Source organism: Strix uralensis, chromosome 6 (genome assembly GCF_047716275.1).
Source record: "Strix uralensis isolate ZFMK-TIS-50842 chromosome 6, bStrUra1, whole genome shotgun sequence".
NCBI lineage: Eukaryota > Metazoa > Chordata > Aves > Strigiformes > Strigidae > Strix > Strix uralensis.
The window spans coordinates 33,565,687-33,582,777 of NC_133977.1; the positions used below are offsets into that span (position 1 = coordinate 33,565,687).

Here is a 17,091-nt window from a genome sequence, read left to right on the forward strand (position 1 = left end):
TAACCCCCAGGAAAACTGTAAGAACACTTGGGTGATTTTCACTTTTAGGACTGGGAATGGAACTTAGGAATGGAACAGAGTTGAAATCAACCACATTTATAAAAGAGGAAGAAATCCAAGAATAAAACAATATATGGTGAAGTATAAGTGAAAATGAAAACAAAATAATGGTGCAGCACAGTACACAGTAACTGGCTCCTCATTTAATTTAATAAATGAAAAACTGCTGCCCTCACTTGTCCTCCTACAGTGTTTATTAACCTTTCTGAAATTCTTTTTTTTTCTCATTCACCTGCCATAATGAACCATTTAAAAATTTACATGCCATTTTAATGTATGTTTTTTTCAAACCTTCAGATTGTCTCATAGTGAATAACTAAAGAAGAAAGTATAAAGATGGTAAAAATAACATTTTACAAAGGAAAAAAGGTGTAGAATCACAGATTATGGATCTGAGTATTATGAGCTGCTGGTCTCTGTTATTACATAGATTTTGTATATAACAAATGGCCTTGAAAACTATGTAAAGATTATTATTGTGTTGAACAATGAATGCAGAATTCTGCACAAACCAGAAACTCACTTCTGAGGGGTACATTTTACCCACGTGTTAAGACAGAGCTCAGCAAAACAGGACACTGAATGTCACTGGAGCTTCTGAGACCATTTTTTGTAGAAATGAGACCACTTTTTAACTCCAGTCTTGAAACTAAAGTATTTTAAGAAAATATAGCAGTTCAGGAAAAAAAAATCCCCTTTCCCCTAAAGTAAGAGGTAATTTGGGGTTAGCAAAGATGGACTCTGGAATACCCTTTGCACTAGCAAACTGTTTTGAATTCTTTCAATTAAAAGCTGACACATCTGGATTTAGAGTCTAAAGTTCCTTATAGGAGGAGATGTTTTTATTAATGTTCTATAGAGTGCATAACGAGTTCAGAATGAAATAAACAGAATGGCAGCTACAGTACATATTTGTATTTGCTCTGTCCTAACATGGCACTTCATCTTTGAGTTTGTATTTGCATGTTGGGTTATTTGATTTAAAGTGGTTTTATTATTCACTAAAGCAACTCTCTTTAGAAACTGCCCTTATGGACATATGTAATATAGTTCAAGGAAGTTAATTCAAGTAGAAGGAACTTTAAACCTAGGGGGTGAGGGCACTCATGGCAGCATAACTGCTATTGTGCCTTGCATGGTGACATTTGTGTTGTAAGACATTTCACTCAAGCTTCTTATACGTCATTTTGCCCCTCTGACATAACTTTAGACTAAGCATCAATGAAGAAGAGGTTATTTTTGAAGGAGAGGAATGTTTCCTGTGACAGATACTTTTCAGATACCTGTACCTTTCACATCACCTATCCTTTAATTACCTGTTCTAAGGCTTTTCTCAAAGGAAGAGTCATTTGTTATATGAGGGGACAGGCAGCAACAGGTTTAAACTGTAGCAAGAAAGATTTGGGCTTGACATTAGGAAAAAATTTCTAACACCATGGATATTTAAGCATTGCAATATGTGGCTAATGGAGGCTGTGAAATTTTCATCACTGGAATGTTTTCAGCAGAGGTGAGGAAAACATCTGGCAGGAATGACATGGACTTTTCCAGTTCCTGGGGAAGGGAGGTGGACAAGATGGGTTGTTGGTGTTCCTTTCCAGCACTACTTTTTAAATGATTGTTAAAACAGACCAGAAAACAATTTACCTGCTTACGGAATTTCATCCAGGTGCAAGTTATGGGTGCCGTTCCTACCACCTTGGCAAACAATTCCACTGATTCACCCGCACGGACTTTTCTGTCTTCTGGGAACTGAGTAATCTGAGGAGGAGCAGCTGATAAAAAAAAAAATCAATCCATTTAGGTGACTGGATTTTCTATTTTTCTTAAAATTCAAAACACATTTCTCAATTCAACAGTTTCAAAGCAGCATTTGAAATCCATATTAGCAGTTATCTGTTGCTTGCAGTGGAATAATTCTGTGGACATTTTTAATTCTACTGTAGTGAAGCAATAACGATCTACGGGTACAGACCACGGTACATTCACAAATGCCAAAAGTGTTAAGATCTACTACCAATTCCAAATATACAGCTTATGAAATTTTGTGTTGGGTTTTTCAGAAAAACTTCTTTTTTCTTTTGTACTTTGTATTTTTGAAGAATGGCTCCAGCTAACTTCGTATCAATTTGTGTGTACCGAGGGGGTGCGCAAACCTGCTCCCTAATATCATCAACAGCATTCAGAAAATTTAAGACTCAACACCTGCCGATGAAGATTCTGGCTTCAGTAGCCAGGTAATCATGTGGGATATCTATTAGAGAGACAAGGAAGGAAATCGATGCCTTTCTCCATCACACTCAATTTTCTTGTGAGCAATGACAGATCCTTTTGTTTGTGTATTACAGTGCTTCTTTTAAATCTTGCAGTCCCATTCATACTCCTCCATTTCTGAACTGGATATTTCTCCTTCTCTTCCCTCTCACTGCCTGAGTATCAATAGATGGCGGAACATGTCTTTGCTAATAGTGCTGCTTCCTGACTCTCGGTTGTGATGCTGAGTGTGCCAGACCCCTGGTAGCTGCTAGGGATGGACGCCAGAAATATCACAGCCCAGACAACTCCAGGGTGAAACCTGTGCTGTTACTTTACAAGAGCAGCACAATAAAAAATATTTGGGGTGGGGGGAAGAGGGTGGGGAGAGGGTGTGTCCAGGGAGAAGGGGGCAGATTTGAGGACATATTGACAGAAGTGGTAAAAGGCATTCATTCCCTAATATTAGAATGACTTCACTGCTAAATGTAACATTCCTCTCCAAAGCACAGCGCTACTGGGCATGAAAAAGTTCTTTCTTTTTCTTTTCAATGTAATTAAAACAAAGTGGGTTTTTCTTCATCCTAGACTTGTTCTTTGAAAAGTGTTTTTGTTTTGAAAATATCTGAAGGAAACTAGGCTGAGGCACATATCTGGCACAGAAAACAGCTTGAACAGTTTAGAAGTCTGACAAAGTTTTAAGACACTGAAAGCAGGTTCCTATAGAAGAACATTCTGGGTAACTTTAAATATAGATAGCTTTGCCTAGGAAAGTGCAAACACATCAACATGTAACCATAATGCCAGTTATGAGGAAAAGTAGAACCTATCAACTTCTGTGTGGTAATTACTCATGCAGAGGTGGCATTCTGTGATACATAGACAAATCTCTTTCACAGAAGGCTGAGGTGTGTTGTGGATATAGAAAAGGGCATGAGTTACAACACTACTGCTGACATTTGGCAGGATCTTGCTACAGTTTATTCAATAGTAAGTTTTTTGCATGGTCCTATTTTAAGTCTTAGCACACTGTAACCTTGTGAACAAGTTTGAAAAAGGGACTTTGCTTACCCACTGTTTAATCACATATGCAAACAAATTTAGTAGGCAAACAGCTGTACTTAGAAATGTGGTGTCTGTTCTTTAAAACTGTGTTGGTTATTTCTAAAGGATGACATATGCAACAAATTACCTGCTTTTGGAGGAGTCTTTGGAGCTGGTTTCTTCTTCACTGTTGCTTCACCTAGTTAAAAAAAAAAAAAGTTAATTCAAAGGTGAATGTACAAGATTAACTACAAAACTTACATCCATAGTAATGGTTTGTTGACACTTGAAAATATAATATGTTATTTCAGCGTATTAAACTCAAGAATTAAAAATACTTTTTAAAAACACTTTTATTATCCTGAATGATCCTCAGAATATTCACAGTTGAAGCTGGAACTTTTAAAAGAATCAAAGAAATCTGCTACACATCTCCCATAATCTGTCATACTCCATTCCTTATAGCAGTTTAACTGGAGTGAAAACACTGGGCCAAGATCCATCTCACACTGAATTTCTGCTTGGATTTCCAGCATAATCAGTGCTGAATGAGCGCAGTTAAAACTAGGGTAGTCAACACCACATGCTGCTTCTTATACCACTTGTGAGCTAGCAAAGAAACAGTGATATACAGGCAATAAATACTACTATCACCCCTCTGCCTCGCCCTCTTCCCTAGGCGGGGCAACTTTTTGCTATATTCACAAAAGAAAGGGTCATGGCATCAAAAAATATGGCCCAGAATTTGAAATCTGGGCGCATAAATTTTGGGAAGACAATGTTCTACAAATTGTGAATGGTAAATAGAGACAGGTAGGAAGAAAATCACTATTAACTATTTTTCACAAAACAAGAACTAGGGGCCACTCAATTAAATTACCAGGCAGCAGGCATACAATTAAAAAAAGAAGTATTTTTAAATATAGCATGCATAACCTACATTCACAGACAAGTAATGTTTTGCAAGACAAAAACATAAACAGGTTCAAAAGGATAAATTCATAGGAGTTAGGTCTAGTGGTGGCCGTTAAATTTAACAGTCTGGATGCCTTCAAACCACTGAATTCCAGAAGTGGAGGGGCTCATTCCTTTTAAAGCACTCTCTTTTTATCTGCTATCCTAAGCATCCTTGTCAGAGGATGGCTTCTGCTGTGAAAAGACATTTCTTATTTTCTTATACTCAAGTAGGCAGCTTGATTGAAGTAGTCTGGCTTTTAAGATGTTATTGCCTCCAATGAAAACAGTACCTGCTAAGTGCTTTTGAAAATCTGGCAGAATATACATAGATGCCTAGTGATAGCCATAACAGTCTCAAAAGGTTTGCATTTTTTGGTTCATTGTTTACTTAAGTTATTTCAAAGTAGCAAGACACTAAGCAGCAAAACAATCCCCCCAAATCCAACAAACCAATAAAAAGAGTATTTTATTTTAACCCCCTTTGCTACAGCAAACTACAAGCTGTGCATGATACCGAGGCACATCACCTGATGCTCCATGAATAAGGAGCCATGAATTGTGAACCCACCACGGGAGTCTAATGTTATAGCTCAAGCAACAGACAGATGTGAAGACTGATTTTAAGTTTTAGAGTCATTGGAAATAGTAACTGATGTGCTCTGGGTTGTTAAAAGACCAAATGCTTTAATAAATATGTAATGGTTTAGCTGTCAACACCAGTGTTTATTCAGTTCATTCTGGAGAATATTTCACTACACACTGAATAGAAGGTTTTTGCCACCTTCTTTTTTATAATCTTACATTTCACAGCAATTTTCTCTCAAAGTATGCTTAGCTTCTATATGCTTGGTCTTTATTGATTTTGTAGGAATCAGAAACACAATAATGGAGAGGTAGGATTTTCTTGCAGTACTTACGGCTGAGTCAAAAAAGAATAGTTGGATATCTCCCAAGGAAGCCTTTCTTCAATGACTGTCAGCTCAACAGAACTAGTTAAAGGTTCAGATTAGTACTTGTGAGGTGTTTATCCTAGTGTAACTGGACTGCCAGGGCATGAGCTAGGCATCTGTCCTGCCATGTCTTCCATGTGGGCTTAACCCTGTTTAAATGGAGGCCTTCGAAGAACACTACTGCTCATTAAAGGGACCCATTTCTTTTTGGGCCACCGACAGACTGACATGTACCCTGGCTGCTGTAGTAAGTGACAGCAAATATATTTCCAGATCCTCTTTCTTGCCCAAGCTGCATAAGCAAAAGCAACAAGTGGTGTTTTCAAAGCAGCTTTCCTCTTTGTCATTGTATGCTCACACCCTGAGCCGAAACTCTTATTTCAGGCTGTAGTCACAGTTACGTGGATGAAACTACTTATATGATCAGATGCCAGCTGGAAGGGCTGTAGGGTCTGGCCTATCATCTGCTGTTAAACACCCCTATTAATTGAAATAATCTATTAGTTACTCATTAAATGCATAATCCCATGGAAACTAACTCAGTTATATCATTTAAAAACATGTAAACATTTTTGTGTGTGCATGCACTGTATTTGAAATCAGATTCTCTGTTCTTCTCTAAACTGAGAATGAAATAGCTGTTGGATATCTCTTCAGAGCTATAATGGCTCTTAATACAGGCTAAAGCAATGACACAAATTTGATTACTTCCACACTCCATTAAGCTTGATAAAAAGCACCAACAAAGAGCACCAAGAAGGAGGAAAATGCACCATATGTCAAGCGCCATCTTGGGTTGCAAATACTATTGCTATTTTTCAGAAATGTCACTGCAGACAAAAAAGAGGAAAAGCAAATTCCTTAATCCAGCAGGATTTTCACTCAGCTATCACCTCTTGGCCCACATTGTGTATTTGTTGCAGTACCTTAGTTAACAAGGAAGGTGATGGTGGAGTCATCACACTCTCCAAATGTTCATGTTTCACTCTGACTCTTAATATCTCAAGATTTTTTTTTTCCTGCTGGCTGACAATAATTCTCTGCCTTTGCAGACTACATGCAGAGAATGGATATCTATATACTCAGATACTTAATACTATGCTATCACATTTCTCTGTCTACTATCAGCCACTCTCAGTTCATCACAGAAGGGACCCCAATAACATAATTTTCTCGTTCACAACTGGAGTCAGTGACACTCAATTCATCACTGTTAAAGAACACTGCTTCTATACAGGCTAGGATGTATAATGAACCACTAGGTATTACATTTACCCTGTAAGTGGAATAAATGCATGGTGTCCCTCCTAGCCCTGGAATAACTAAGGGTTTATGCTTAAAACAATTTAAAAGGTTCTCACCTCAATGAAGATTTCCATAGCAGCAAAGCAAAGAACATGAGCCCATCACCCCATTCAGCTAGGGTACTGCTTTTTATATGTAAATCCAAAATTTTTTTTTAATTTTTAGTTTTTATCCATCAGGACATTACACTCACTTAACTGAGGATATACAGACTGTCACTGGCCTTCATCAAACCATGTAGATTGCCAAGGGTTGCTGGAAGGTCTGGCTGAATATCCTGTTTTGCAGACACAAATAGCCCTCAGCAGAAATGAAAGGCAGGAGCAGTATGGAAGGGGATGAGTACAAGGATGTGTCTCTGGGTCTGTGACTTCTTTTGCTAATAGCATACACTCCACTGTTCTAAGATCTTCCTTAAGAATACCAGCTCATCTCATGCATCTTTTTGAAATGCAACTTTTGTTTCAGAAGCTGCTGGAGACAGTTAGTGAAAAAAATCTAATAAGATTACCCAAAGTTGACAAGGTCAAATGATTGTTTTCATTAAAATATTTGAGCCTCTTGGAAATGTTAGTTCAAGTCTGCCTCTGCTGCTTTTTTAAAAAAAGACAGTTTGTCTCTCTTTTGATATTTACATCGAAACAGGCTGAAGCTGAAAACCAGCCTGGAAGAAAAAGGACATAATATTCCCTCCTTAAATTAATCTGCCTTCTAGAAACAACTTAATGTAAACATTACAAGGCTGGTATTTACATAACTTTATAGGCAGGTTTGTCTCTTAGAGTTTTTGTCTGGGTGGGGGGGACATAAACTAAGAAAGGGAAAGATCCCATACGGGCTGATAGTGGTGGGACATTCAGCTGTGCCGTTCTTTGCCCTGATGGTGAATCGTGAGAGCAGATATGTTCAGAAGCCTCCGTCTTCCTTTTTTGTTTCCCTTTTTTGGAATTTTACTAAAAATAGGCATAGCCCTCCCCTGAAATGGCTCTCGCACAACTTGCTCTCATAAAGCATGAAGTAAAACTCTTACAGTCTGAAAAAAACATCAGTACTCAAGATAGCATTTCCAACCAGTCCATAATTCCTACTGTCTTTCTTGAGGGACATGCCTAAAATTATGTGCATGTCTTCTATAGTGATGGATTTCAGCACCTGGTAAACAAGTACAATAAATACCTAACTCCGTTAAGGAGCAAGACATTTCCCTGCTTCTATCTGCCTGTGGAATACGCTCATTTTAGCTGAGGATAGGAGAAGGGCTAATGACATACTCTGATACTATAGTCACATAGGAAATAATTTTCCTCTCATGCAAAACCTTTCAAGATTTCATCTTCTGAGAGGAACTAAATTGTTTTTTTTCAGAGTTTCCTTTAAGAGAAACTGAAAAAAGAAGTCATGTCTGTAACGTGTCAGATATGGTAACAAGAATATTTATACAGGAGATGGAAAACCCATATTCGTGTCTCTGTTCCTTCTTCCCCATCTCACTTGAATGCTTCAGACGTGTGGGATGTGGTATTATGAGATGTTTCTCTCCCACATGTAAATGAATCACAGTGTAACCTCCTTCAGACCCTTCTGGGGATAGATATCAGGGTCTGAATCAAAGGTGATTGTTGTCTGTAAAGCTCCACTATTCACTGCTATGCTAGAAAGCATGGAGGGACAGAGACCTAGAAGTACAGAAAATACAAAACGCTTGGCCTTGTGGTCAAGGCAATGAATTACTGAATTCTATCATTGCTTCTGTCACAGATTTCACTGATGGTGCAAAAACTTATTACAGGAATTACTTAGCACAGACAAGATGAAATATGAGAAAGATGATGGCCACAATTGCAGAAAAAAAAGACAATACATCATTGTGTCCAGCCCTGGGGCCCCCAACATAAGAAGGACACGGACCTGCTTGAGCAGGTCCAGAGGAGGCCACAAAGATGATGAGGGGGCTGCAGCAGCTCCCCTGTGAGAACAGGCTGAGAGAGTTGGAGTTGTTCAGCCTGGAGAAGAGAAGGCTCTGGGAGACCTTATAGTAGCCTTCCAGTACTTAAAGGGGGCTACAGGAAAGATGGGGAGGGACTTTTTATCAGGGACCATAGTGGTAAGATGAGTAGTAATGGTTTTAAACTGAAAGAGGGTGGATTTAGGTTAGATATAAGGGAAAGATTCTTTCCTGTGAGGGTGGTGAGGCACTGGCACAGGTTGCCCAGAGAAGCTGTGGCTGCCCCCTCCCTGGCAGTGTTCAAGGCCAGGTTGGACGGGGCTTTGAGCAACCTGGTCTAGCGGAAGGTGTCCCTGCCCATGGCAGGAGGATGGAACTGGATGATCTTTAAGGTCCCTTCCAACCAAACCATTCTGTGATTCTATGATTACTTACCAATTTATTCATACGTTCATGAACCTATGCTAATTGCTACAGAGAAAAATGACAGTCACAATGCACTAACACCAGCAGCCCGACAACTTCATCAAGGTTTGAAAGCTTAAACAGTTTCACTTCACTGCTTCTCAAAGAGCAAATTTCTCATACTGTTTCCAAATAACTATTTATTATCTAAATACAATAAAATAGAAAGCAACTCTGACTTAAATTTGATGACAAGCAGAAATTAGAAAACTAAATGCCATACAAGTCAGTATTTGAGTTTTCGTGTTTCAGAACAGTTTTTAATAGCTTTTTCATTTTCATTAAAAGCAACTGTCATTCTGTTGCAACATGCCATATTTAGTTTCTAAATCATGTAGACTGTCCTCTAATTGAAAAAAATCCAGCCTCCTCCTTCTCGAAATAAAAATAAAAATCCAAGAAGTACTCACTCTTGAATTCCAGTCAAGAGAGAGCTAGCATATACTAGCACATGCAGAGCTTCAATAATGCAGTATAGTACACTGAAAGTAACTCAGTATTTGAAAACAGCTTGGCTGGAGGAAGAAACAATTCCATAGCCATTTAGTAGCACAGTGCTTGACCAATTTCTGCAATTAAAGCAAATCTGAGCAGCACAGAAGAGATCCAGTATCAAATAGAGCTTACAAACAACCCAGGTCATGTGAATTCCACTAAAAGCTCTGGTGGGAGCAAGACAACAATGTTAGTTTCTTAAATATAGATTTAATTTTCGTATTTCTCATGTCCTGTGAGAACATCTACAATTAGATACCAAAATGCTGTGCCCAAGTGTGTAGGAATGGGAATCTAAACTAGGTTACTAGCCTGTTACCCAGTCTGTTATGTAGGAAAATACTGTCAAGTCACTTGGACATTAAGGAGCTCCAAACGATTTTAGTGGGAAAAGCTAGGTGTTATGTGCTTTTGCACATTAATTAAACCAATAGATTTAGGTCCTTGTTTTATAGAGAAGAAACTTTGGTCAATGCTTCTATTACAGATCAGATCTGCAATTTCTAGTCGAATGACTTAACGGGGAATTAATGATGCACAGCACCTCTTCAGTTCAAGGCCACATTGCAAAAACTGTACTCATTTTTCTCTGGATGAGATAGTCAATAAACATTTCTGTCTTCTTCTGTCAACATACAGATATGTAGGATGGACTGTATGAAAAACACATGGAAAATACTGTTCTGTGCCAACATTAACTCAGAAAATGTCAGTATGGTGTGAGCTGTAAAGTAACTTGGCAGAGATTGAAAATGCACACCCAGTATTAGCTAAACAGTGCTGAACTGGGCATTAAGGAGAGGTGATTTACACAACAAATTAGTGTTTCTCCGTTATTCTCTTTATACGTACAGAACTGAATTTTCTTTTCATCTGTGGAGGCAACCAACCTTCAGAGTCACCAAGTTAAATCTTATGTTGCCTTTTTACTTCAGCCTAACTTGGTTGTTAAGCCTTATGGCACAGTTACTCACCCTTGGACACCAATCCTGAGGAATGAAGTCAGCACCTCTCATTATTCAGAGTTTCAGAGAAATCATATCTTGGTCTTAAAAATAGCTCATGGAAATTTTATTTACATATACTAAAAATGCAATTTTCAGCTTCTCTTAGAAAAAAAGATTTTTTTTTTTTTTTCCTTTAAAAAGTTTGGTCAGAGGCTTCCCTGGCAATGTAATTCATATTGTTCCAACACACTAAGTACTTGCACTCACTGTGCAGAAAATGTTTTGGTTCTTGCAGGAGTAAAGTCACATGGACTTTCTGGGAAATGAATGGGACTGAGAGAACTGGTTCAAATAGCCTCACTGACTCTCAAAAGCTTCTCAAGCTATCCCAGGGACCAAAGAGGACAAGCAGCAGCACAGTCACCAGATCACAGCTGCCACACAGTGCTCTTATGGCTGCAATTAAAAGAACATCTCTGACCTGATCAGTTACTTCCTTAGTAACTCAGTTCTTCCCTGAGAAAGTTTTATACTGAGGACAAAACAATCTGACCTGAAATGAAGATTTTGAAACATTTTATATTCATCAGTGCTGTGTTTCATATAATATTAATAGAATGGAAATCAACAAAAAACTTGACGTTTTTACTGATTTAGTTATATATTATCTAAACTAGACACATCAAGTTTAATGTTTTAATGACATTTTCTTAAAATGGTGCTTGCAGACTTGGATTCTCTGATAAGCTTGTTTACTGAAGAGTAAATAACAGAACTACATGCTAATTACTTGGCCACTGACTCAGAATTTTTCCACTTAGAATCCCCCCCACTATGGAAAAGAATATATAACATGATAAGGAGTCCTGGCTGACATATTTACTTTTATGACATACTGTTCCAGAGATGCCACTGCTCAGCCTTGCATTCAAGTGCTAATAATGTTGAGAAATCAGATCTGGGAAGATAACTGCAGCCTTTCAGAGGATTTGATCTGGACAGTGTCAGTGGCAACATTTTATTAACAACTGTCAGCAAAAGAATGCATCGTTACTTAACCAAAAACGTGTTTGACATGAAAGCAAACATTTTATATAGTAGCAGATATAAAAGATTTATATCAGCAAGATACCAAATACTGCTAAATAATATCTTTTGGTCTCCTTTACTTGAAGGTGTGAGGAGGAAGTTGTTTTCTTTGATGTAACTTTATTTTTAACTGAGCAGAAGAACTTATATGTGTGCAATCAAACTCTGTGCTGGGTCATCTCTTCAACGTGTGTGGTTTGGACACGAAAACAGTGGGTTTAACAGGTGTTACTCAGATGAGGGAATCCAGGATATCCTGTTAGGTTTTCATACCACTGATTATGACAGGTGATAGTTGCCATTTCTTAATATTTACTGGAAGTAGTGCTGTGAATTAGTCCTACAAAAAACAGTGGGCATTTCTTTCCAAACACTTTAATCCAATGCTTAGATTTAGGAGGGTTATTTTCTAAAGCTTTAAAGCCACTTCTTTCCTCAGTAGCAATGATTGGAATACAGTTTCTTCCTACTATAGTAAAGTTATGTTGCATGGCTCAGCCCTGGTGAAGTTTAAAGAATACCATCTAACTGTTGTAATATGCCTTTTTCCTCAACAAATCTTGGAAAAAAGCTTTGAAAAAAAATCCTTTTGGAAAACTCATGTTTTACATAAATTTTTGGGATGTCAGTTTAGAAATTCTATAGTATTTTGCATATCACATGCAAACTAATCACGACACTGAGCATCAAGAAAGTTGGGTTCTAGACCTGGAAATGAATGTGCCTTATCTTGGGCTAATTACTCCAGATATGATTTATGTTTTCGTCTTCAGCCTAAGTCACATTAAGGAGGACAAACTATTATAAAGTGTGGAGTAGTAACAGATTTTTTGAAAAAGACAATATTTATTTATAAACCTTCAAATCATTATTTACTCTTAAAAATTTCAAGCAGCACTCTGTTTTTTCCAGTGTCTGTTGGGCCAAAACCATTCATTTAATAGGCACTGAAGGTTTTGCAGGTGGCCTTGGTAATTAAAACAAGCAATTCCCTTCAAGCCTATTTTGAAGTAACTTCTGATTTCAATGGGAATTGGGTGACCAAATCTCTTTATAGTAGATGCTTTCAAAGCTTCATAAAGAAATGTTCAAGTGGTGAGAATTTTGAGCTTAGTACTTCTGCTGCAGGCTTATGTCAAACTAGAAGATCCTTATATTATCCACTTATTGTTCTGGCATAGCATGGAGTATGCAGTATGATAAATAATGAAAGGTTTCAATTTTCTACTGCCTCTTCTAGTCTTTTATATCTGTGTAGAAGAAACATAACATTTTTTCATTCTAACTCAGTAGCATTTCACATCCACCTAGCAAAGACACAGTGACAAAGAGTAAGTCAGTACAGTCAGTGAAGAATGAACCAATTTCAACATTAAAAAAGGAGGTATCCTTCCTCCATTCCTTCTCAGGATTGATTTCACTCAGATTCAAAGCTGGATCTGTTTGTTAATTCTCAGAAACATTATTATGTATTCTATTTATCATTATGGATTTGCATTCTGCAGAGTCATAATTATTACTAAATTCTGGTGGCAGAATATTAATTGCAAGTAAAAAGAAATACATCATAATTTTCCTAATTTGCTAGCATGGGAGCAATTTTTCTGTGCGTAAACACTGCAAGCATCCATTCAGAGATATTGTTAAACATTGAATGCTACAAAGCTGCCTCCATAGATGTTTTTCTGAGAATAACTGCTTATTTTAAACCAGAGTCTAGTATGTATTGCATTTCAGAAGAAGTAGTGACCAAAATTTTACTTACTATTGGATTTCTGTAGCTTACAAAATCCAAGCTTCCAGTAATAAAATCACATTGTCAGAATGAGCAGTCAAGTGACCTGCGTCAGCAACTATTCTCACAGTGAGAAAAATTCTACAGATTGACATACTGACAGCATTCGTTCTTTTCCACAAAAAGAAACAAATTGGTCTTTGTTTTCAGGAACTAAAAGTTAATTACTTTCATGAAGGTTTCTACTAGAGCAAAAACCAAGGATCACTTGTACTTTATCCGACAAAGAAAAGGTTGACGTATCTGCTAACCATGAAATTTGACTTGCACTTCCTTACAGAAAATGGAAAATATGCATTTTTTTTCCCCTGAGAAGTGTTTCTAAAAATGACAGAGAGTATATAGCTTCTTTACTCCACATAGTATATACTGTTGTGACTGAATTCACTATTCAAAATTCAGAATTTGTTCAGTGGAATTTTTAGGAATTTTTGTTCTCTATTTCTTCAGTATCATTCCTTACACTCTACTTGCTGTTAAGACTGTTGGTGAGTTGATGTGGCACGACTAGAAGAGATCAGAGTAAAAATTTATCTACTTATAAGATTGGGATATCTTAATTCACAGTCATTTTTTACTAACCTTCTTTTTGAGAGAAATACAGTAAAGATGCATAAATATCTGACTTGTTAAGCCCATTGTCTTTCAGGTAAAGAACTTTAAAATCTCTACATCTGAAAGGGATTTCAGTTTAAATTGAAACTGTGAAGTCTACTGGATCAGTTTTGTATATTTTGCCCCTGACAAACATACAAATATAACACTCATTTCAGGCAGACAAATACCCACAATCCTCAGAGACTGAGGCTCATATGTTAAAAAACACCTTTGGAATCTCTGCAGCCAAATCCTTTTAAAATTAAATATGTATTTTTCCCAAACTTTTCCAAAAGCTCTTCCAAAGTCCAGCTTCCTAACATTCTCGCTGGGTACCTTGATGTTTTCAATGCAACAGGAAAGATGTTTTAAAGGTATTTTGAAAAAAGAGCATATGAGAAGTTCCAAGAATTTTAAACACTGATATGACATGGAACAACCTTAAGAAAACCATTCACCATTATTTTAACCTTCTTTTCCCGATCATTTCTGAAGTCACAGTTGCTAGCTTCTGTTTGGCTACCTATATCCAATTTCCACTAAAATCAACAGCAAGGCAAGGAGTGATTTCAGCAGGATGTAGATCAGGTCATATATCTGCATACTTATACTTAGTTCCCAACTCACACTTTCTCCTGGGAAAGCTGCAACTGCTGAGAGGATCAGAGGAAATATATGCATCTGTGTGCATAGAAAACACTATTCAAAACACTATCCTGTGTGGCTTTAAATGGCTTTAAAGCTTTCTTTTCTATTGATGTTCAACCACAAAATGATCGTTCTTAATTGCTATCATTTACAGCATTTGAAGCTCAGATGCAGAGGTGGAGCACGTCAGTGTGAGCCTTCTCACATCCCCAAATGACTGGCTGGAGGGAAAGTTATAATGCTTAGCCAGCAACTCAGAAATAGCTGTAGCCCAGGGCATAGCTCTATGTAAGTCAACAATTCCAGAAACACCATTATTACCTGTGATCATCAGTTAGTACAAAACTGCACTGAGTCCAGCTGAAAGCAGCTGAAAATGTTCCATGCATGAAATTCAGATTATAGTTGGGTTTTTTTGAGAGAACATTGGATAAAATATTTCATATTTCCATTAGAACCATGTCTTTACATCTTTTTTAGGAACTCACATGATGGACATTTTAGACAGACAACTTTCAAAGTCCAGTGTTTGACTTAAGAGATATTTATATCCCATGGACACTTAATTTCAAAAGTTGTAGTGGTATTAGGAATTTCTAAACTGACACTATTGTGCTGCCTTTACCATTTAAAGCTTCCTCTTAATCAAATGCATGTATGCAGTGTAACTAGTATGGGAATTTATAGCTGATTTGATATTTCAGAAAGCATTAAAAGCAAGTAAAGCTTTTAGGCTTAAAACAAGCAATGTAAAATTCACCAAATCACTCCCCATGGTCATGAAAAAAAAGGACAGATTATGCTACAGGACATTTCAGTCAAGACACCTTGCCTACCAATGATAAGACAGTATGTTGTCTACACAGGACACATGACTTGAAGCAAACTACTTGAGAATTTTTGCGCTCTTTGAGAGGCAGCCAAAAATAAATCTGTGTCATAAGTTTATTGTACCATTATGGAAAAATGAGAAAAGAGTGGGCTAGGTCTGAACTCACAGTTTCAGCACTTATTTCTAATCCCCACAAGGCAAAAAATCATTTCACATGATTTATGTGCAAGGGTTAAAGAAACCACACAAGCTTTTGATACTGTGCCTGCAAACAGAAGGGAATGACCATAGAATCCCAAAGCACTCTTTTGTTTCCACTGAAAACGAAGTAATCAAAATCACTGTCACTTACTCTCTGTTGGCAGTACAGGGGGAAGTGTGGTCTTAGGCTTCTTGGTCTTCTTCTCAGTAGGCTTTGAGGTCTTTGTGGATGAGGCATCTGCAATCAAAACAAATAATAAAATACAAATCCTATTTAAAAATCAATAATGAAAAAGCTGTCTATTAACATCTGTTTTGGAACTTCCTGCAAAGTTAGAGGAAATTACTGTCCTCTTGGTTTTTAAGAAAGCTTTTCTGCACAGACTTGCTGGAGAAAGTCACATTCTAAAAGGAAGAGGGATGAGAGAGGGAGAAGCCCCCTATGAAAGCAGCTGCACCGAGAACCTGAGAAAGCAACTAGATGAGAGGCACCATTTAAACTGATAGGTCTATTTTAACTGAATAGAACAAAGTACAATGTGCACAAAGCTGCTTTACGCAGTGCATAGAAGAGGGAAACAAAGGCATATTTGAAGCAGCATTTCATCCAAAAGAATCTCTTGCCATGTCATTCTTCTATTCCATTGTCTCTGTGATCTATATAGATGAACACATTATGAAAAGTAGCAGTTCCTCTGTATGTTTAAATCTTTCCAAGAGGATATTATTCCATATTGGTTCATGCCTAAATAAAAACGGCAAAAGGGACACCACAGGACTCAAGTTTGATGCATTTCATTATTCTCAAGATTGTACAGCTCATATTCAGCAACTACTCAGCACTGCAGGCTCCACCAACAGCTAAGAGTCAATACAAACTCTCTTCCACATGAATCCCATATGACACAGACACATATAACTATAAGGTGCAACCTTTTTTCAGCAAGGTTATCCCAGGTTGAGCATGTCATATAATGCAAATCCTAATGAGCTCCACTTGTTAGATTCTTTGATCCTGACATTTATGTTTGGAAGAAAGATCCTAAATCTGGATTATGATCTCAGCAATAGCTGTATCAATTTATAGCTTTCAAATATTCAGCTTTCAGAGATTTGTGCATGAGCTGTTTGAAATTTAGTTACCAGAGAAAAGATAACATAAATTTTACCAAACCACCTATTTCAGTCACCTACTTCTAAGTTCCATAGTGTGAAAGTTCATCTCTCTAAATTTCCTAAAAAGTTAACAGGGGAAGATAGACTCTCTTACCAAACTCCTTCTTGGAGCAGAAGGCTGTGCTAGATCTGAGGTCAGACACTCAGATTCTACAGATTTGTCCCTGAGCTAATTTGACAACTGAAGTCAAACATTCTTCCAATCTGATCTGAGTCCATGGGACCAAAATGAATATAATGATATTTATTTATGGTGACTTGTTGAGTCTAAAAATCAGCACCTGGGATGTTGATGGCAGACTGAGTAGAAGGGAGCAGTTTTAATTGTTGTT

At 37.4% G+C, this 17,091-nt stretch overlaps 1 protein-coding gene across 7 annotated transcripts in view; it reads right to left on the bottom strand.

The window, feature by feature from the left end:
• Positions 1–17,091, bottom strand: part of MYLK (myosin light chain kinase) — a 218,379-nt gene that overhangs the window by 46,011 nt on the left and 155,277 nt on the right. For all 7 annotated transcript variants that reach the window (XM_074873611.1, XM_074873610.1, XM_074873609.1 and 4 more), the window contains 3 exons: positions 15,735–15,821; positions 3,506–3,556; positions 1,708–1,835 (listed from right to left, as the gene is read on the bottom strand). In XM_074873611.1, the coding sequence (XP_074729712.1) occupies positions 1,708–1,835; positions 3,506–3,556; positions 15,735–15,821 (266 nt within the window). The remainder of the gene's footprint in view (positions 1–1,707; positions 1,836–3,505; positions 3,557–15,734; positions 15,822–17,091) is intronic.